Below are 22,787 nucleotides of genomic sequence, written 5' to 3'. Positions count from 1 at the left end.
AGAAGGATGTTCTTCTCATTACAGGGGACTGGAATGCTAAAGTAGGGAATCAAGAGATAAAAGGAACAACTGGCAAGTTTGGCCTTGGAGTTCAAAATGAAGCAGGGCAAAGGCTAATAGAGTTCTGTCAAGAGAACAAGCTGGTCATCACAAACACTCTATTCCAACAACACAAGAGACGACTCTACACATGGATATCACCAAATGGACAGCATCGAAATCAGATTGATTATATTCTCTGCAGCCAAAGATGGAGAAGCTCTATACAGTCAGCAAAAACAAGACCTGGAGCTGACTGTAACTCAGATCATCAGCTTCTTATAGCAAAATTTCAGCTTAAACTGAAGAAAGTAGGAAAAACCACTGGGCCAGTAAGATACAATCTGAATCAAATCCCTTATGAATACACAGTGGAAGTGAGGAACAGGTTTAAGGATTTAGATTTGGTGGACAGAGTGCCTGAAGAACTATGGATGGAGGCTCGTAACATTATACAGGAGGCAGCAATGAAAACCATCCCAAGGAAAAGGAAATGCAAGAAAGCAAAATGGCTGTCCAACGAGGCCTTACAAATAGCGGAGGAGAGGAGGCAAGCAAAATGCAAGGGAGATAGGGAAAGATACAGGAAACTGAATGCAGATTTCCAAAAAACAGCAAGGAGAGACAAGAGGGTCTTCTTAAATGAGCAATGCAAAGAAATAGAGGAAAACAATAGAATGGGGAAAACCAGAGATCTGTTCAAGAAAATTGGAGATATGAAAGGAACATTTCGTACAAAGATTACCATAATCAAGGACAAAAGTGGTAAGGACCTAACAGAAGCAGAAGACATCAAGAAGAGGTGGCAAGAATACACAGAGGAATTATACCAGAAAGATATGGAGGTCTCGTACACCTCAGGTAGTGTGGTTGCTGGCCTTGAGCCAGACATCTTGGAGAGTGAAGTCAAATGGGCCTTAGAAAGCATTGCTAATAACAAGGCCAGTGGAAGTGATGATATTCCAGCTGAACTGTTTAAAATTTTAAAAGATGATGCTGTTAAGGTGCTACACCCAATATGCCAGCAAGTTTGGAAAACTCAGCAATGGCCAGAGGATTGGAGAAGATCAGTCTACATCCCGATTCCAAAGAAGGGCAGTGCCAAAGAATGCTCCAACTACCGCACAATTGCGCTCATTTCACACGCTAGCAAGGTTATGCTTAAAATTCTACAAGGCAGGCTTAGGCAGTATGTGGACCGAGAACTCCCAGAAGTGCAAGCTGGATTTCGAAGGGGCAGAGGAACCAGAGACCAAATAGCAAACATGCGCTGGATTATGGAGAAAGCTAGAGAGTTCCAGAAAAACGTCTACTTCTGCTTCATTGACTATGCAAAAGCCTTTGACTGTGTCGACCACAGCAAACTATGGCAAGTTCTTAAAGAAATGGGAGTGCCTGATCACCTCATCTGTCTCCTGAGAAATCTCTATGTGGGACAAGAAGCTACAGTTAGAACTGGATATGGAACAACTGATTGGTTCAAAATTGGGAAAGGAGTACGACAAGGTTGTATATTGTCTCCCTGCTTATTTAACTTATATGCAGAATTCATCATGCGAAAGGCTGGACTAGATGAATCCCAAGCCGGAATTAAGATTGCTGGAAGAAATATCAACAACCTCAGATATGCAGATGACACAACCTTGATGGCAGAAAGCGAGGAGGAATTAAAGAACCTTTTAATGAGGGTGAAAGAGGAGAGCGCAAAATATGGTCTGAAGCTCAACATCAAAAAAACCAAGATCATGGCCACTGGTCCCATCACCTCCTGGCAAATAGAAGGGGAAGAAATGGAGGCAGTGAGAGATTTTACTTTCTTGGGCTCCTTGATCACTGCAGATGGTGACAGCAGTCACGAAATTAAAAGACGCCTGCTTCTTGGGAGAAAAGCAATGACAAACCTAGACAGCATCTTAAAAAGCAGAGACATCACCTTGCCGACAAAGGTCCGTATAGTTAAAGCTATGGTTTTCCCAGTAGTGATGTATGGAAGTGAGAGTTGGACCATAAAGAAGGCTGATCGCCGAAGAATTGATGCTTTTGAATTATGGTGCTGGAGGAGACTCTTGAGAGTCCCATGGACTGCAAGAAGATCAAACCTATCCATTCTTAAGGAAATCAGCCCTGAGTGCTCACTGGAAGGACAGATCGTGAAGCTGAGGCTCCAATACTTTGGCCACCTCATGAGAAGAGAAGAATCCTTGGAAAAGACCCTGATGTTGGGAAAGATTGAGGGCACTAGGAGAAGGGGACGACAGAGGACAAGATGGTTGGACAGTGTTCTGGAAGCTACGAACATGAGTTTGACCAAACTGCGGGAGGCAGTGCGAGACAGGAGTGCCTGGCGTGCTATGGTCCATGGGGTCACGAAGAGTCGGACACGACTAAACGACTAAACAACAACAGAGGCAGTAACTGGCCCAAGGTCACCCAGAGGGCTCCTTGACTGAGTGGGGACCTGTACCCTAGTCTCCCAGGTACCACCACTCTATATTTGAGCAGAAATGTTTAAAGATGTAAAAGTGTTCATGGTGAGGTGGGAACCTTGGTTCTGAGCATGTTCTGGGTGGGTGCTAAATGCATGCTCAGTGTTAAAAGAGATTGAGACCCATGCACATCCTAATCGAGGAATTTAGTGAAACGCCTTTGGTGCCTGAGGGAAGACGTGCCACCAACACTCCCCTCCAGAAAAAGATCCAGGACCCCCCCCCCCCGGTGGGGTGGAAGCAGAATGCCACCCAAGGCAGGTTGCCTCACTGGTGCACCAGCCATGCGAGGGCAGCAAGCTAGCTTAGGGGCTGCAGGGCAGAACATATGACACACATTTCTAGCCAATTTCCACCCTTCAGAATTTGCTACCTGGGACAGCAGCCTCACTCTGCCTTGTGGTGGGGCCGGCCCTACCCAGAAGCCTCATGGGGCAGATCTACACTCATGGTTTTTAACATTAAGGAAGGGTTTAGGAATGGTTTTGATAATGTAGATGGACACAAGACGTCCTACTTTTTAGTTCATAATGCATTATTATGTTGTCTTTTTTATTGCTTAATTTTTAATCATTTTATGCTGCTATATCGGTGAAACACTGATACTGCATTAAAACTGGGAACCCCCTCCGATGGTATTCAAGGGGCAGATAACAAAGGACAGGGAGGGGGGAGGGAGGGAGGATTAAAGTTTGACACCAGAGGGCGGAACAGAGCAACCAGCAACCAGCAGCAGGGAGAGAAACAGCATTTTGGAAAATGGTGTTGCTGGGTATTGCTTACATTTGACAGAAAAAACCAAGGGAGAAAAATGTTTTAATAAGCAAGTGTGCCCTGAGTCGTTTTAGAACAGCATATCTGATATTGTTCTAATAGGGGGATATAATGTTAAACAGGTCAGTGTAGATCCAGCCATGGGTCTTGGGAGAACCAGTCCCACTGTGGTGCCAGCTATAAAGATCCCTCATCTGCTTAACACCCTCATTTGGGATCACTGTCTGTAGCCTGTAGGCTACAGCTTTCTGCTTGCTCCAGGCACCTTCCATCCTCAGTGGTGCAGTTAGGGACTTGTGCAGTGTGATATAGTGGTAGCAGCACTAGCCGTAGACCTGTGAGACCAGGTCCTAATCTCCACTCAGCCATGTAGTTCACTTGGCCAGAAACTCTCTCTCAGCCCAACCTACCTTGCAGGGTGGTTGTGAGGAAAAATGGCAGTTGGATAATCGTGTGTCCACCTTGCGGGAGAATACAAGGCATTACCAGAAGTGGCAAGAAGGGTATGGCTGGGCTGATGTCCTTCACCTGGAAACCCAGCCAGATGGGCGGGGTATAAATAATAAATTATTATTATTATTATTATTGTTATTTCATCAACTATGAACAATTGATTGCTGCACACTTTGAACTGTAATGCAAGATTTATATTAGATTTATATGTGAGAGATATCATATGGTTTGAAACCATCTCTATAATGGCTTTGTGGTTACAGGTTGTATTTTGCATTTCATTTGTAGACCTTGTGACTGGTGTTTCTGTTTACTGTCACTGCTAGCCTTATGCAAGAAAACAATATACACAAATACATAAAATGTGTGCACTTTGTGCTCCTTGGAGGAAAGGTGGGTTATAAATGGTGGATTTTTTAAAGGGACTTAAACCTCTTGGGATAAAATGTGGCTCTGTTGGGAGACCATTCCTGCTCATTCAGCTGAGGGCCCCAGACTTTTGCCTTCAAGCCTAACAGAACCACTTTCCATTCCTTAAAAAATGGCCCCCGCTCTGCCAGGTCTGCAAATGGCGGACTAGAGGCCTTCATGAAAGAATTCTAAGAATTGCATAAAGAACAACCATTTTAAAATCTGAAGGTTTCAGTGCATAGAGTCAATGTGTGTGTAAAGCACATATTGAAGTCAGCCTGATTGTCAAGACTCGGTTATTCCCCTACTACTCATCAGTTCAGCAGAAGGCCTGTGCATCCTTCTGACCCTGTTTGAAGCCAATCTACACAATGCTGTTTTGTACCTACTTTTATTCAGGGTGTGTGTGTGTGTGTGTGTGTGTGTGTGTGTAACTGCAGCCTCAGACCATTCAGAAGCCAGTATTCAAAAGACACACTTCATCAGCAGGATTATAGAATGGTTTTGTAGGTTTTTTTAAAGCTATCAGACACAGCCAAAGGGGTGTGTTATCAAAACACAGCTGCCTGCTGCCATCTTCACAATTTATTGCTGTAATGTAGAACAACCTATATAGCATTTCAAATGCAGTTGCAATAGGCTACACACACCACACTCCCCAACTCAGTCTTCTAAGCCACTTAACCCTCTGACGGCATTTGATATCAGGAGATGGCATCTTGGCCCCTCCCCCCCCCAATAATTTATCTGGAAGGATTTAACTTTTCCTCTGCCCTCTCGCTCAACAGCTCTGCTTGGAACCCTTCAAGACCTAAAGAAACTGCAGCACTGTGGATCTGCTGCTGCCATGGAGACGACTGAAGGAAATCTAGTGAGGTCACATCCCTGCAGGCTCTCTTGGAGAAGAGACCAATCAGAAGAGGACAAAATGCAGAAACCCATTCATTCACCTGCCCTCCATCCACCAGGCACTCCAATAAACAACAGAAATATGAATGCATCACTTGTCTCATGGCCAAAGGATAGTTCCAGTCTGTCACTCTTTTGGAGGTGGGATTCAAGCACGTACCAGCAAATCCAGGTTGCACGATTCCCCAAAACCTGCTTCCCTAAAAGATTGGACTTTTTGCAATAAGGACTTTTTTTATCAGGCCACATTGCAGCTGGCTAATAAAAAGGTCTAGCCAACTCCCCCACCCCACCCCAGCTGCAGGCCCCCATTTTTTTTTCCAGCTGAGTTGATGACAACAATAATAGTCTTTGCGAGGTGGGGAGTGATTGATTCCACATACAATCAACCTGGGCATGCCAGCAAAAACCCCAGGACATTCCAAATGTGCACCCAGTGAAGGTTTTTCAATCCTATAATAAACAGCCCCCTTGGATGTCTGTTGTTTTAGGTTTTTGCTGTGGAAGCAGCAGTAGAGACATACAGTTTTGCAGCTTGGGCTGTCTCTTAACAATGCTGATCCTAAATGAAATTCAACAGCTCTCAGGTCATTTTGGTCAAGAATGGAGCTGGAAGTGGCCATTTGAGATGCAAAGGTATCAGTGCTATTTTAAACACACACACACACACACACACACACACACACACACACACACTTTCATTGTGGACATGAAGAGAGGGAAGGGTGACCAAATATATTGTATAGAAAATTAAAATACGGCTTGTTTCCAGAAGCCCCTCTTCTCTCAGTGGGAATCACCAGGTACCAATCTCCTAGCCTTAGTGAAGTCTTCCCAATGGAAATGAATTAAAATAAGCATCAAACCGCTACCAGCCAGCTCATAAGTGTCCCGCAGGAACAGCCTGTGTGAGCCACCTTTCCTGATTGCCTGCTATTTGCAGAGGTTTCTGGAGGTTGGCTTGAAGGTCACATGAAAGGAAACCATCACCAGTATTTTACTACTAAAAGGGGGCACCCAAAATGCTGATTTTCCTTACAAAGGAGCAAACATTTCATCTTCCCTCCTGGATCCTCAACATGCCATCACCCAGGATACACAGAGAAGAGTATACCTAAGAGATGCTAAGCCATATTGCTAGCTGGCCTAGTCAATAACCACCTCCCATCTTTTATCTGTTGGGTAACTAATTCCCTGTGAAACCAGACAAATATAAGCAAGCAAAAGGTGTGCTGCATTCAGCAGCACCCCCTCCCCAGTCCTTCCTGGAATTTCACCTGGTGCAGGATTGTGTCCAAGGCGAGGCTTATAAACAGAGGAGGCAAATACCTCCTAGGGGGAAGGCGCTGATCTTAGCACATCTTGGCCGTGAAAGTGTGGTGCATCACTAAGACATTTCTTGACAAGGTGCTTATTTCATATGCGACCAGCAGAACCGTTACACTTGGCTCTTCTCTCCACCCCTATAAGCAGCTTCGGAAATTGCAATGTGGAAAAACACACATTGATGCATAAATTGCATCATTTTGCAAGAGGGAGGGAGGGAGAGAATGGTGATGAATCCAAAAACAGAAAATCCAAAAATATGGCTAAGCTCCCTACCATGACATTTCTTTACCATCTTGAGATTACATAACAGAGAGGCTTTTGACCGGGTTTTGAAAATCTCCAGAAGATGGCAAACACTCTCCTTGAAGCAACCTCCTCTTCCTTCCTATCTTCACACACACACACACACACACACACACACACACACACACACACACACACTTCACCGCAGCCCTGCAATTGCCCTCTAGCAACATAATGAAAAAGCGGGTGGGGGGGAGAGGAAGAAACAGAGGAAGAGACGGACTCTCCTCCCAGCCTCGCTCTGCCCCAGGAGCAATTCTGCCTTCCTACATGGAGCTTTCCCCCCGCCTCTCTAAATGAATAAATGATTTAGGATTAAAACCGTCAAATCTCCCCTGCGCGGTGATGTGGACACGGCACAGCACCAGACCTCGGATTGCCTCCTTTCGCTCTTCCTCTAACAACTCCCCCCCCCGCGCGCGCACTCCAAATGGCTCCTTTTGTGCAGTAAATCACTCCAACGAGCAGCGGAGGAGGCGGCGGGCGATGTTGCTATAACGCGCCCACCCCCCGCCCTTCAAACTGTCTGCACACACACTGATGCTCACCTCCACCCCAAGCCCTTCCCTTCAAACGGCAAGCATCTTTTCATTGAAACCGATCGTGATCTCGTTCTCAGGGCAGGAATTGCATTTCATACCCACCCAAACAGAAGGAAACAGAGGTGCGCGCACACACACACACACACACACAGAGAGAGAGAGAGAGAGAGGGAGAGAGAGAGAGAGAGAGAGAGAGAGAGAGAGAGAGAGAGAGAGAGAGAGAGAGAGAGAGAGAGAGAGAGAGAGAGAGAGATCCATCTATAGATTCCCCCTAGTTTTAGCGTATGTGAAATGCAAACGCGCCACTTGTGGAGGCTTGCCAGTAAACAGGGACATTATCTTATCCCTTCGGGGTGGGAGAAGGATGCGGAGTCCCCCCTCATCCTGATGAAGGTGATGGCTCGTGGAATGTCACCTGCCAATCACGGGGGCTTCCTGTTTTTCTGCAACATCCTCGGCGCGGAGGGCGAATCCGCAGTGCTGAGGAATGGCTGCGTGAGAGGGGGGAGAGCTTTTCCCGCTCGCCCATCGCAGGGAGCCAAAGCGGCTCTAGATCCCTCCCCTCCCCTTCCCTAGCCTCCGTTTCCCCGCTATTTCGGATTTCCACTGGGCAAGGGCGGCAGGAGGGGGACTTCCGCGCATTAAGCCGGATGTCTGCTCTGCGCGAGCATCCGCAGAAGTCCAGGACTAATTAAGGTGCGGGCGCGGGGGATGGTATAAAATAAAATAGATGGTTTAAATAAATACCACCAGCTCCCTTACCTTCCGACGAAATTTTCCAGGACGGAGCTCTTCCCGGCGCTCTGCCCTCCAACCACAGCGATCTGGGGCAGGTCGAGGTCGGCGTTCTGGCCGATGACAGCGAAAGCATCCTGGAGCTGGTTGACCAAGGGGATGAGATCCTCCATTCCTCGGTTCCCCATGGCTGCTGCAAGCGGCGGGGAGAGATCTCACGTCTCCAGCGGCTTGCAAAGCGTCTCTCTCGGAGGGCTTTTAATTTTTTGCAGGGGGGGGGCCTCTCGTCTCAAAGGCTCGTCGACGGCTCGTCTTTGGCCCCCCAAGTCCTCATCGATGCGTGTCTCCTTTTTTGCGCGCGCGCAGATGGGAGTCCTGCCCACCTTCCCAGCCCTGGGACTCGAGGTGCCCGAGGGGGCTGCTGCTGCGCCCTCCCTTTCCTTTCAGCAGCCCCGCACCCCGCTCCGCCTAAATCAGGCTCCTCGCCGGGTCTCTGCAGCAGCGCAGCCTACCACGAATGAAGCTCCCTTTAGCCACCTGGTCCTAAGCCGGATGGAGAACGTACTTGCTCACAATCGCCGCCAGAGGGGGGTTCGGAGCAGCCACTCGGCTCAGAGAGCTTCATGGGAGCTGTAGTTCTTTCCTTTCCTTTGGCTTCCCTCTGTCTCCCGTCCCCTTCCCCAATTCAAATTCAGTTCATATATTGGGTGGGTGCGGAGGTGTCGTTGCTCTTCAGCTCCCACCATCCTTGACCACTGCTGGAAGCTGGAGAGGCACAGACCCCCCCCATCCTTCGCTGTAAGCAAGAGAGAGAATCATAGATGTCAGCATTTAGCTCCTTTTCTGATTAGCAGGCTTCTTATAGATATGGATACATATACAGTACATATAGATCAGCATGTGCAATTTTTAATGCAAATGGTTGTCCTTTTGTGAGGATGGTGCCTTTCTTGTTTTTCGGTGGTGCTTAAGTAAAACAATGGACTCCTTACTCAATGAGATTGGAGGGAGCAGAACTGTAGATCAATGAGCTCAAAAAGGAGCTAACTCAACAAAGGTTGAGAGGAAATGGAGAGAGACTTGTATAGTCATTGGCAGTTCTCTTTCTTCTATTGCTACTTGCTGAATCTTCTCTCTCCCAAGTTGTCTGGCAGCCAAATGGATGCTGCTCTCCGGGGAGCTCTGGACTTTCTACAGGGTCATCTGCCACCTTCACTCATGAACAAAACTATACCGTGATAAATCCCTGAAACGAGGTATTATTGATAAAGTGAATGATTTAAAACTAAACTAATAAGACAGTCTTAGCAATGGCGTTATAACATCACAACTAGGAGAGCTTTCACAGCCCTCTACCTAATCTTTTTCAAATAGCTATGATATTCATTATTTGAACTGTCTCATAGGATTAGCTAACCTTTGATTTAAACAAAACTAGAGTCTTATTTTGGGGAATTTCACCCCAGACTGTGGTGTAGCTTTCAGTTCTTTTCAGAGTCTACAGTTCCTGTCTAGTTTTTGATAAGAAAACCTCAGCCCCTAAATATTTTCCTTCTGAGGAAACAGATAGAGATTTTCCAGTGAAACGATTCACTCAGCCGGCACCTCATCAAGGTTTACTTTAATTGGAGGTTTCTTTGAGAAATTTATGTTTTTTTCTATATCAAGGTTTCTTTTGGGAGATTTAAGCTAATTTTGGTTTTTTTTGAACAATTATTAGTTTAGTTTTAATATCATTCACTTTATCAAAATCTTGTTTCAATATCTCTCCCCCCCCCCCACGGTCTGAGGGACAGTGGACTGGCCCCCTGCTGAAAAAGTTTGCTGACCCCTGGTATATAACATCTGCAGTGCCCTTTTTACTATGGTCAGATCTGGACCACAGCTTGCAACCCTGGTCAGAAGCGGGTTTGCAAGATGGTTTGAGTTAATCATGGTGAGGAGGAGAACACGTGGATGGAAATGTACAAGTGCATTGCAGTTTGCGCCAAACAAAAAGGGGAGGGATAATTCACTTGAGAGAATGAGGAGGGGGAAAGTGAGTGCACAAGTTCAATCCAGGAAACCTGAAAACAGTATCAGGAAGAATGTCATTTTTCTAGAAAAAGAGGTGCCAGGACTCACCCTGAATGCCTCCCTTGTTCTCTTATAATGGCAATGGCGCTCACCTGAGAGGTGCAGGAACTGAGCTCCAGTGAGTTCTGGCTGGGAAAAAAGCCCTGGTCCTCATACAGCATGTCGCTGACAATGACATTCACTCCCACAAGACCAAGTGATGGCCACCAACTTCAAAAGAGAATTATACCAAACCCATGGAGGATAAGGCTCCAAATGGCTACTTGCCACAAGCTGTGTTCTAACGCCTTTGAATAACAGTTATTGGGACTCACAAGAGGAGAGGAGAGCCACTGCTGCACACAGGTTTTGCTTGTGGTTTTCCCAGAGATACCTGGTTGGCCAATGTGAGGAAAGGATGCAAGCCAACATGGACCTTTGGTCTGATCCAGGAGGTCTCTTATGTTATCAACATTAGTCTAATGACTTGCCTATTACTGTAATGTGCATTAGGACACAGGAACCTGTTAAATTACCTTAAAATGGCAAGAGGCATCATATGCACCTCCACCTAGCATACAGTCTAAAATAATACCTGGGCCAGCATCCATCATGCTGCCCGAACTGCAGCTTGCCTCAATTTGCAACAGCTTTCAAAAGGGAGAACACAAATATATGTTGACATGGCAACTGTTCTCTCTCTCTCTCGGCCCTGTTATTTTGTCCCTGCATCATCTGGCAGCAAGCGGCAAATTCCAGGCTCGTGCATGAATCAGAGTGGGTGCTGAGCACCTCCACCTCATTTTGATGCCAGAGAGAGCTGCAGGTGCCCAGTGAGATGCTAAATAAAGCATCTTAAGTTGATTTGATCCTACAGGAAAATAGTCCTGAATCTCAAGGTGTAAGAACAGAGCAAGCCTTGTGACACCCCACCATTCTTCCCTTGCTGGAGGAACTTGGTGAGGGAAGAACTGTAGCCCTGTGGCAAAGCATCCACTTTGCATGCAGAAGGTTCCAGTTTCAACCCCAGCATCTCCAAATAGGGCTGGGGATATTCCCAAAATGAACCACCAGAGAGCTGCTGCCAGTCAGTGTAGATGACACTGTGATAGATGGGCCAAGGATCTGAATCAGTATAATGTAGCTTCCTATATCCCTATAGCTCCTATGAACCATAGCTCAGCGACTGAGCACTTGCTCTGCATGCAGAATGTCCCAGATTCTATCCCCAGCAGTTCCACTTAGGACTGGGAAAGGTAACTTACCCAAAATCATGGAGAGCCACTGCCAGCTGGTGTCAACAACACTGAGCTAGATGGAACAGATGAAGATCAAGCTGGCTTTCTTCCAGGCTGACAAATGAAAGATAACATAAGGAACATAATAAAAAAAATCCTTCAGTAGCACCTTAAAGACCAACTAAGTTTTTATTTTGGTATGAGCTTTTGTGTGCATGCACACTTCGTCAGATACACTGAAACAGAAGGAAACCATAAGGAACATAGTTGATATAATTGAGTATTTGACAGCCAGGAATGATAAGCAAGTGGTGTTAATATTTGTAGATGCAGAAAAGGCCTTTGATAATATTTCTTGGGAATTTATGATAAAGAATTTGGAATTAATGGAAAAGGGACAATCTTTTGTAAGAGGCGGTATAAAAGCGATATATTAAAATCAAAAAGCTAAATTGATTGTAAACAATGTATTAATGGAAAAGTTTGAAATTACGAAAGGTACAAGATAGGGTTATCCTTTATCCCCATTATTATTAATTACAGTCCTGGAGGTCCTCCTCAAGAATATGAGAAAAAGCTGGGGAAATCAAGGGAATTTATGTCAGTCGGAAAGAATATAAATTAAAGGCCTTTGCAGATGACTTGGTTATAACAGTGGAAGAACCATTACCCTGTTTCTCATAGGTAACTAGTCCTAGAGAAGCACTAGAATTAGAACAATTCAGACACATAGCAGGTTTTTAATTAAATAAAAAGAAAACAAAAATGTTAGTTAAGAATATGAATCAAGAGCTGATGAGGGTGAAAGAGGAAAGAGCAAAATATGGTCTGAAGCTCAACATCAAAAAAACCCCAAGATCATGGCCACTGGTCCCATCACCTCCTGGCAAATAGAAGGGGAAGAAATGGAGGCAGTGAGAAATTTTACTTTATTGGGCTCCAGGATCACTGCAGATGGTGACAGCAGTCACGAAATTAAAAGACACCTGCTTCTTGGGAGAAAACCTAGACAGCATCTTAAAAAGCAGAGACATTACCTTAACGACAAAGGTCCGTATAGTTAAAGCTATGTAGTGATGTATGGAAGTGAGAGCTGGACCATAAAGAAGGCTGATTGCCGAAGAATTGATGCTTTTGAATTCTGGTGCTGGAGGAGACTCTTGAGAGTCCCATGGACTGCAAGAAGATCAAACCTATTCATTCTGAAGGAAATCAGCCCTGAGTGCTCACTGGAAGGACAGATTCTGAAGCTGAGGCTCCAAGACTTTGGCCACCTCATGAGAAGAGAAGACTCCCTGGAAAAGACCCTGATGTTGGGAAAGATTGAGGGCACTAGGAGAAGGGGACGACAGAGGACGAGATGGTTGGACAGTGGTTGGAGATGGCATTTATAAGTGGTCCATGTTTCACAAGCATATAGTAAGGTTGGTAGTACAATAGTTTTGTAAACAAGCATTTTGGTTTCCCTGTGAATGTCCCTGTCTTCAAACACTGTGCACTTCAATCGGGAGAAAGACGCACTCGCAGAGCTCAGGTGATGCTGGATTTCGGCAGCAATGTTGGCCCTTGTGGAAAGACAACTGCCAAGGTAGGAGAAGTGATCAACATTTTCCAAAGTTACACCATTGAGTTGGATTTGTGGCACTGCAGTGGGGTTATTCTGTACTTATTGGTGCAGAACTTTGTTTTTTTGGATGTTGAGTGATAGGCCAAGCTTTCCGTAAGCTTCTGCAAAGATATTTAGGATGGTTTGAAGGTCATCCTCTGAGTGTGCAGCAAGAATACTATTAGCCCAACGATGGAAGCAGGAAGAATTACCAACAAAAGAAGAGTGGCAGATGAAATTGATGGATTATGCCAAGTTGGCGAAATTAATTGGGAAAATTCAGAACCAGCAAGACCAGACATTCCTGAAGGACTGGAATTTCATGATATATCTGAAAGACAATTGTAATTGATTTATTTCACTTGTAGGGTTACAAGACGTTTTGTAAGGAGAACTATATGAATTATTGTGAAAGAGGACTAAGAAGGAGGTTTTTTTAGGATTTGGATTTTATAGCAATAACTATTAAAATAAATTGCAAAATTAGAAAGGAAGTTAGAAAACCATCAGTCAAGGTTGATGGAAGTCCTAGGCAGTGATAGCGAAAGGTCTAAGATGGGATGTTATGTTTGGAAAACATGTGTAAAAAACCAATAAAAATTATATATATATATGGAACAGAGCAGCTCGCAAATATCAAGGAGAAGACAGCCCATGTCCTCAGGCTCATGATTTAAGAGACACAACACAAAAGGAAAAAGGATGGTAAGGGAGGAGAATAAAGGCAAACCCAGGCACTGGTTCTTAGATGGTCCTTGTTATGAAGAACAGGAATGGGAAAAGTTGGAGGGGAGTAAAAAGTTTATGGTCAACAAATGGCCCTTCCAGTTCAACCTTTCTCCACCTGTCTGTCTCTTTCTCTCTTCTGTAGTCTGAGAGAAGTGCTGCTATATGAATATAGCCAAAACCATGTGATGAAAATGTTTGGTGCAGGGAGTTCCACAATTTAGAGGCTGCCACAGAGAGAGATTTGGGGCATGACATGGCAGGACAGTTTCAAACAAAGGTGTGCTTTTCTAAGCCTGCATTCCCAGCATGTTGGTACTCCTGTCTCAGCGACGTCTACACTGGTTTGGTCACAGTGCTGGATTTACGTATAAGCTAAACAAGCTGTAGTTTAGGGCCCCACTCTCTTGGGGGCCCAAAAAAACTTAAAGGGGGAAAAATTGGATGTACATTTTCAAAATATAAAATAAAAAACAAATAAAACCTACATACAGCAACAGTGTTTTGTGTTACAGGTAGGTAGCCGTGTTGGTCTGAGTCAAAACAAAATAAAAAAATTCCTTCAGTAGCACCTTAAAGACCAACTTTGTTGTTTGTTGTTGTTGTTTAATCATTTAGTCGTGTCCGACTCTTCGTGACCCCATGGACCATAGCACGCCAGGCACTCCTGTCTTGCACTGCCTCCCGCAGTTTGGTCAAACTCATGTTCGTAGCTTCGAGAACACTGACCAACCATCTTGTCCTCTGTCGTCCCCTTCTCCTAGTGCCCTCAATCTTTCCCAACATCAGGGTCTTTTCCAAGGATTCTTCTCTTCTCATGAGGTGGCCAAAGTATTGGAGCCTCAGCTTCACAATCTGTCCTTCCAGGGAGCACTCAGGGCTGATTTCCTTAAGAATGGATAGGTTTGATCTTCTTGCAGTCCATGGGACTCTCAAGAGTCTCCTCCAGCACCATAATTCAAAAGCATCAATTCTTCGGCGATCAGCCTTCTTGATGGTCCAGCTCTCACTTCCATACATCACTACTGGGAAAACCATAGCTTGAACTATACGGACCTTTGTCGGCAAGGTGATGTCTCTGCTTTTTAAAATGCTGTCTAGGTTTGTCATTGCTTTTCTTCCAAGAAGCAGGCATCTTTTAATTTCGTGACTGCTGTCACCATCTGCAGTGATCAAGGAGCCCAAGAAAGTCAAATCTCTCACTGCCTCCATTTCTTCCCCTTCTATTTGCCAGGAGGTGATGGGACCAGTGGCCATGATCTTGGTTTTTTTGATGTTGAGCTTCAGACCATATTTTGCGCTCTCCTCTTTCACTCTCATTAAAAGGTTCTTTAATTCCTCCTCGCTTTCTGCCATCAAGGTTGTATCATCTGCATATCTGAGGTTGTTGATATTTCTTCCGGCAATCTTAATTCCGGCTAGGGATTCATCTAGTCCAGCCTTTCGCATGATAAATTCTGCATATAAGTTAAATAAGCAGGGAGACAATATACAACCTTGTCGTACTCCTTTCCCAATTTTGAACCAGTCAGTTGTTCCATATCCAGTTCTAACTGTAGCTTCTTGTCCCACATAGAGATTTCTCAGGAGACAGATGAGGTGATCAGGCACTCCCATTTCTTTAAGAACTTGCCATAGTTTGCTGTGGTCGACACAGTCAAAGGCTTTTGCATAGTCAATGAAGCAGAAGTAGACGTTTTTCTGGAACTCTCTAGCTTTCTCCATAATCCAGCGCATGTTTGCTATTTGGTCTCTGGTTCCTCTGCCCTTTCGAAATCCAGCTTGCACTTCTGGGAGTTCTCGGTCCACATACTGCTTAAGCCTGCCTTGTAGAAAGACCAACTAAGTTTTTATTTTGGTATGAGGTTCCGTGTGCATGCACACTTCTTCAGATACCAGATCTGATGAAGTGTGCATGCACATGAAAGCTCATACCAAAATAAAAACTTAGTTGGTCTTTAAGGTGCTACTGAAGGAGTTTTTAGTGTTGTATAGGCTCCTATGATGTAATGGGCCCAATACCAATGTGTTTGCATTATTAAGTTTGTTATGAATAAAAAAAACATTTTAAGTTAGGGCTTAATAATTATTTCACTATTAATATACTTCTTCTTAATTGTATTTCAGTTCAACAATTACTTTGATAAAATACATATTTTTTAATGTGCAAATGGCTTGAGATACCTATTAGGTCCATCGATTACCATATAGCATATATTCAACACAAAAAACAGCGACCATTTGTTGTTGACAAAGGACAGCTGGACATATAAAGGGCCCCATTACCTTCAGTAGCATAGGGCCTCATCAAACCTAAATCCAGCCCTGTATGGTCATGTCCACAGACTGGAGGGTGGCAGGATCCCCAGGGATGTGCTAGACAATGGGGAGGTGGCTTCAGGCACCAGGACTGTTGGTAGACCAACTCTGTGGTGAAAATATGTCTGCAAAAGTGTCGTGAAGGTTGGCAAAATTAACTCTGCCAAATGGGAATCCTTTGCAGCCAACCACATTCTCTGGAGACAGACTGTCAGGTCTGACCGGAGGAAGAATGATCATTGGGAGGAGTGCAGAAAGAGAGAGAAAATGCCTTCATCTGCCCCAGCTGTACAGCCACAGCAGGTGCTGTAACTCTCCAAACATTTGACACCCCCGCCCCATGGTCTCCTGAGACAGATAGATGCCAACAAGATCATTTCCAGCAGCAGGAACTAGTGAAAACCCGTGTAGCCTAGCATTGCCATTAGCTGTTTTGTGACTAAACACGTGCTTTGCACTAAGAACAGGCATCCCCAAACTTCGGCCCTCCAGGTGTTTTGGACTACAATTCCCATCATCCCTGACCACTGGTCCTGTTAGCTAGGGATCATGGGATATGTAGGCCAAAACATCTGGAGGGCCGCAGTTTGGGGATGCCCGACTAAGAAGGTCTCAATTTCAATCTCGAATTAAAGCAGAGGTGATGAACCTTTGGCCCTCTCAGCAGCCCCTGCCAGGACAGCCAATAGCCAATTATGGGAGTTTTAGTCCAGCAAAATCTGGAAGGCTGCAGGGTTTGATTCCTGAATTGAAAGATCCTAGTTAGCAGTCACTGGGAGAGAGAGCCCCCACCAATCAAAGTGGACAGTTCTGGGCTAGGTAGACAAATGGTAAGGTGAGTTCATCAGCTGATTCAGAAGAAACCGGCTAACTTCACTTGTTGATCATCTTTACATATCATGGCAGGATTCGTTGTTGACTTATTTTACTGCTGGATTTTGCTGCTAGCCTGAGGCAGGGGGCACTTTAGAATGAGGTGGTTTAAATAAACAAACACAGTCCCTGGAAAGAAGCCAGAACTGCAGGATTCTGCAAACAGCTCCATGCTCAGGCAGCAGCTCAGAGACTCTCTTAACAGATTGCCTCATATGGTAGGTGGGTGGACCAATCATCTGAACAAAGGACTCTTGACCTATTTGGTTGCCACAGCAAATCATTAATTCCCCTCCCACATCCTGCCTGCCCTCGCTCCATTCCTGTTCTTGATTCATACAGAATTTGGTGGATTTTTACAGCCAGCAAGAAAAAAATGAGGGTAAGGCTATGCTCAGCCTCTAACCACCCCTTTATATCGGGGCCAGTCTCTATTTTCAGCATTATTATATCATCAGCCACCTATGTGTTATAGAACCACAACCACCTTTGGCAGCCTGGTGCCACTACTGTGGTCAGGCTTTCGCAGTCCAGGAATGGCCACTGCTGTCAAATCAGCAGCAGTTGGTTAAAGGCACTACTAGCCCCTGAGGCTACCTGAGCTTCTAGTAACCAAGCTGGATCCAGAAGAACCTCCAGGCTATGGACCTGCTCCTTGAGATGGCTTGCAACCCCATCCAGGGTAGGCAGCTGACCGATTTATTGGACACAGGAACAACTCACCCACAGTGCCTCCATCTTGCCACAATTGAAGCTCAGCTTGTTTTCCTCATCCATCTCACTACTGTGTCCAGGCAATGGCCCAGGAACTGTGGGGTAACCAGCCTCATATAACCCATATGCTTAAGGCTAATAAATGCATGAAGGGGTTAAGACCATGTAAGCTGTCCTGCTCTGTCTTACAAGCCACTGTGGAATTCCTGTACGAATAATTTAGGAATTTTCACTGCTGTAACTAAGTTTTACAGCCTGTGCCACTTTTTCTGAATGCTGTATGGAAAAGCACATGAATATGACCTTTGGGGAGCTTGTAAGCAAACCATGTTAAACCTACCAAATGTGTGGTCTTTTTCTCTGCTAGGGGAAGAGGGAGGTTTTAGAACTCACGAGGGTATAAAGGTCTAACAGCCTATTATTTCCACACTTGACTTTGCTGTGTGTTTTTTGTTTTAAATCTCTGCTGGCGTTCTCTCACCAAGGAGTACTTGCCCCAAAACTTGGATCTTGGCATCCTGAAACTCTCCTTTTTTACTATTAGGTTTTTTTTTTCCTTGCACCAACAGGGACTGCCCGGCCTCTTCTGATTCAGATATAATGGAGAAATAGAGCTGTGTTATCAGCATAGTGATGGCACCTCACCCCCAAGTTCCTAATGATCTCTCCCGGAAGCTTCATGTAGATACCGGTATTAAATAGCACTGGAGATTCTTCACCATTATCATTCTTAATATCATTAAAGTTAATTAACTTTAATATTAAATCAAAACAACTACCGGTATATCAATACAATTGCAATACTAAGAATAACAGCATAAAATACAGATTCTCATTAACAGCAACTAAATCAATATCTCTTAACAATACCAGTTTTTGCAGGAGCAAACAGTATTGATAGTCCTGGTGGCATTATGAGCACAAGTAGTCATGAGTGTACAGTGAAATGGATGTCTGGAGGGACCCGAGGACCAGTTTAAAGATCAAGAACCTTAAGAAAGGAGAGCAGGGAGGGCCTTAAAGCTGTCCATCCAAAATCTTGCATCTGGACTGCACTTGTTCAGTCCTGTTCCCTGCTATGGTGAGACGTGTTGAATTCCATTTAAAATATAGGAATTATTCCTAAATTTGCATGTTGATGCACGTGCGCGCACACACACAATATATAATGCAGCTGCTGGGTGACCTTGGGCTAGTCCCACTTCTCTGAAGTCTCTCAGCCTCACTCACCACACAGAGTGTTTGTTGTGGGGGAGGAAGGGAAAGGAGAATGTTAGCCGCTTTGAGACTCCTTCGGGAAGTGATAAAGCGGGATATCAAATCCAAACTCTTCTTCTTCTTCTTTGTCCTGCCCTTTCGTGTCCACAGTGGGACTGAGGTGCAGAGCTCTTCCAGGTGACCTGGTGTGCTTGCAGGTAGTCCAACCCCCTGCAATGCAGGAATCACAGCTGAAGAACCGCTGACAGACGAGGACCATCCAACATCTGCTTGAAACCTTTCCAACGAAGGGGAGCCCACCACTTTCCAAGGGAGTCCATTCCACTGTCAAACAGTACTGTGATATGAACCCAATGGTGTGGGTCCTCCCTTGTAGCAGCCACGTACTGAGCTTTCACTCTGATTTGTTCTCAGGAAGGTGAAACCAAGTTGTGTCAAATCAAATGTTATCCTGTACTTTCCTGCACATTTCTCTGTTATTTTTCTTATTGTAAAACGTCAGGTTGTGATTGGGAGTGGGTTCGTTGTGCAAGACCACCCAATCAACTATAATGCCCATAAAGCTCACTGGGTGACCTTGGGTCAGTTGCTGCCTCTCAGCCTAGCCTACCTCACAGGGTTGTTGTGGGGATGAAATGAGGAGAAGTAGGACTATGTTTGCCACATTGAGATCCCAGGAGAAAAAGGTAGGATGGAAATGCAACAAACAAACAAAACAACCTAAATTTCCCAAAAGGTGACTGAATTCCACCCGAATCATGACACTCTGAAAATGCCTTTAATCTGCTTTAAATTTTTGCTAAGTGAAACGTATGCTGTCACTGCATATTGTGCAATTGCAATTAAAGCCGTTTTTTTTAAAAAAAAACAAAAAACGTAAAATAAGCTTATTGCTGATAGAAGCTGTATCAATATTTCTCTGGGGGCATGTGCTGGTAACATGATGGAAAACTATGTCAAGATTTCAGGCTATTATAGCATGTTAACTCTTCCTTTTAGGGGGAACACTTTGCACAGCTAAGTTGCACACACTTCCTAAAGGTTTGGGGCTGGTCTGCTGGCAGTAAGGAGATTAGACTGTGTGCCATTCTTATGTCAGCAACAAGCATCCCAAGATTCCTGATGGTTCCCCTTCCACTCATGGAAATTACCACCCGCAGTAAATTATTCCAACACCCCCCCCCCAAGCTCTGGGTTACCATCTGGTCTCTCTTCAACACATCATGTTTTAGCCATTTATTATACTCCTGTGGTTCCCCACCCTGAACATATGGTCACTCCCCCCACTGATAACCCTGCTCAGATGGAGGTGCATAAAAAGGCCTCTTGGTTTGCAGGCAGAAGGATAGGTAATTAGGGTGAGATTCCAGACCAGGGGTCAGCAAACCTTTTCAGCTGGGGGCCGGTCCACTGTCCCTCAGACCTTGTGGGGACTGGACTAGATTTTGAAGGGGGTGGGGAATGAACGAATTCCTGTGCCCCACAAATAACCCAGAGATGCATTTTAAATAAAAGGACACATTCTACTCATGTAAAAACATGCTGATTCCCAGACCGTCCGTGGGCTGGATTGAGAAGGCGATTGGGCCGGATCCGGCCCCCGGGCCTTAGTTTTCCTACCCTTGTTCCAGACTGATGGGCAGGGAAGGTGTTTAAAGCACAAGAAGCTGCCCTTAGTTCAAAGGTGTGAAAAAGGAAAATCCAGGGGGAGAGAGGGGATCCTCATTCCATGTAAGGTAGGATGCAAATACTACCAAGTTGGTTCCTCCATTAGAGATGATGCAGGCCTAGTTCCCTCCACACGCCCACAGTCACATTTCCCTGGGTGATTTAGTTTAGAGTTGCCCGGCTAAACAGACAGGCAGGCTGAGTCAGAAAACAGCCCACCAGCCAGAGTTGGTCTCTGCAACACGATGGAAATTATATTGAGAAGTGGTGCCTGAAACACCACTCTGGTATGCACTGGGTTGGCCCTGCCATTAAACAACTGCCTTAGGTGGGCCCTGACTGACTCCAGCCTTTAAGAACCTTGGGACTAGCTTACCTATGAGATCACCTTACCCCACATGTGAGCCCTCTTGACCACTTCAATTGCTGGAATTTGCTCTAGTGCAGGTGCCACGTAATGCCCACTCCACATCTGTAAGAATTTGACTGCTTAGTGTGGCAGCACCTACACTTTGGAACTCCCTGCCTCTTGAGATCAAGCAGGCGCCTTCACTTTACTCTTTTCAATGCCTGCTGAAGGCATTCTTGTTTAGACAAGCCTACCCAAATGCTTCTAAAGCTGAGGTAATTTTAATCCATTTTAGTACAGTAGTACCTCGCAAGACGAATGCCCTGCAAGACTAATTTTTCGCAAGACGAATGAGTCTTGCGATCTGATGGTGACTCACAAGATGAATTCGTTTTGTGAAAAATTCATATTGCAAATTGTGGTTTCCCATAAGAATGCATTGAAATTTAATTAATACGTTCCTATGGGCAAAAAAGAAAAAAGAAATTTCAATGCATTCCTATGGGAAATCGCGATTCGCAAGACGAATTTTTCGCAAAACGAATGGACTCGCGGAACAAATTAAATTTGTCTTGCGAGGCACCACTGTATTCTCAACTTTTGTACGGCTGTGAATTTTCTTTCCTATTTTGTAAACCCACTCTGAAGTTTCTACAACCCATCAATGTATAAATTTTATGAAATAAATAGGTGAAAGCTAGGCCTGAGGTATTGTTTGGGATTTGTTTAGATCATATTATGACTTTTGTGGAAATTGTTTTGATTCGGTTGTTTACTTGTTAATATTTTATTTGTTGTTTATTACTACTTCCATTATGTTTGTAATTATGCAAATCTTATCATGTTGGAATCTGCCTTGAGCATGGAAGGGCAGCATACAAATAAGTTGGTAAATTAGTCTTAAGGAAGGGACTGACTATCACTTAGCACAATTTTAGATTTTACAATGAATGGTCTTACAGATACAGTAATGTGTATTACCTTATTAACTTCAAAACGTGGCAAGCCAGCCCTGCTCTCTTTGAGGGCTCTCTTACTCATCCTGCGGAGTGAGGCCCTGGACTTCTGCCCAAGGCATTTTGGCGCCTGAGGTGAACTGCAAAATGGTGACCCTGCACCAGGGAAGAAGGGCTCAGTGAAGATCTACATCGGAAGCACGGGAGGAGTGAAGGTGTACATTGGGAACCAGGTGGCACTGCTTCTGGAGAGGTAACAAATCTGGCTTCCAGGGAGAACTTTTGCTGCCATTGCAGTAGCTGGTGATGTGTTCCTTGGAGGCCGAATCTGCTACCCATGTGTCTGCTGCCGTGCTCAGGGTGAAGAACTCTCAGGGTGGGAGGTTGAGAGGAAAAAGTGAAGCTCCCAAGGGGGATACACAGTGAAGGCACGCCGCCCTGGTGTCACCACTGAGGGGGTGGCAAAATGCTGGGCGGCACTCACCGCGGGGCCTGCAGCACGCCCGAGCCACATCTCTTTCCTGGGAGAGAAGTGGTGGCTTATGCGCGCAGGCTCTGCCCTGCCCCAAACGGTCTGCCCACTGCCTCCCCCTCAACTGCAGGGCGGCTGAGTGGGGGGAGGCAGGCAGAAGGGCCGTCTTAAGCATATCCGTGGTGCAGAAATCCCTCCTGCGCCCCCCCCAAATTTCCAAGAGTTGTTGACCTTTTCCCAAGCCTCTGCGGGGATCTCTCCTCCCGCGGAGGCTTGGGAAGGCTGCACGCACGCCAGCCATATACGGTAGTTGGCAGGGTGCAGCTTCCATCCTAAGCCTCTGCAGGGATCGCTCTCCTCCCACAGAGGCTTGGGAGGCAAGCTGCATGCCCACCGGCCATATGGTTGACGGGGCACAACTGGCGGGCGTGCAGGGAAAGGGGAGGCCGCCACTCGCTGGGCGTCCCCGAGAGGCCAGCGCCCTGGTGCAACGCTCCAGTAAGATGACTAGGAAAGACGGGCTCTGGCAGGCAGACTCCTCAGAGGCCCCGCAGTGCGTCCCCTCCCACCCTCTTTTGTAAGAGACAAGGATTAAGAACTACCTTTGATAGA

General features: G+C 45.5%; 1 protein-coding gene across 11 annotated transcripts in view; it reads right to left on the bottom strand.

Annotated features, from left to right (window-relative positions):
* DNM1 (dynamin 1) overlaps window positions 1–8,515 on the bottom strand; it is a 148,403-nt gene extending 139,888 nt beyond the window's left edge. For 5 of the 11 annotated variants that reach the window (XR_009557001.1, XM_060270175.1, XM_060270177.1 and 2 more), the window contains exon 1: window positions 3,710–4,868. Coding sequence is in view for 8 of the 11 variants with exons in the window: in XM_060270175.1 (XP_060126158.1) it covers window positions 3,710–4,029 (320 nt within the window). In the remaining 3 variants the exon portion in view is untranslated. Of the gene's footprint in view, window positions 1–3,709; window positions 4,870–8,008 lie in introns of those variants that run through there. The other 6 variants (XR_009557002.1, XR_009557003.1, XM_060270173.1 and 3 more) reach the window with 2 other exon arrangements.
* Between the last annotated feature and the right edge of the window lie 14,272 nt (window positions 8,516–22,787).

Source organism: Zootoca vivipara, chromosome Z (assembly GCF_963506605.1).
Source record: "Zootoca vivipara chromosome Z, rZooViv1.1, whole genome shotgun sequence".
Taxonomy (NCBI): domain Eukaryota; kingdom Metazoa; phylum Chordata; class Lepidosauria; order Squamata; family Lacertidae; genus Zootoca; species Zootoca vivipara.
Note: the sequence above shows the minus strand (reverse complement) of the source record. Positions and strands in the feature narration are given on the sequence as shown.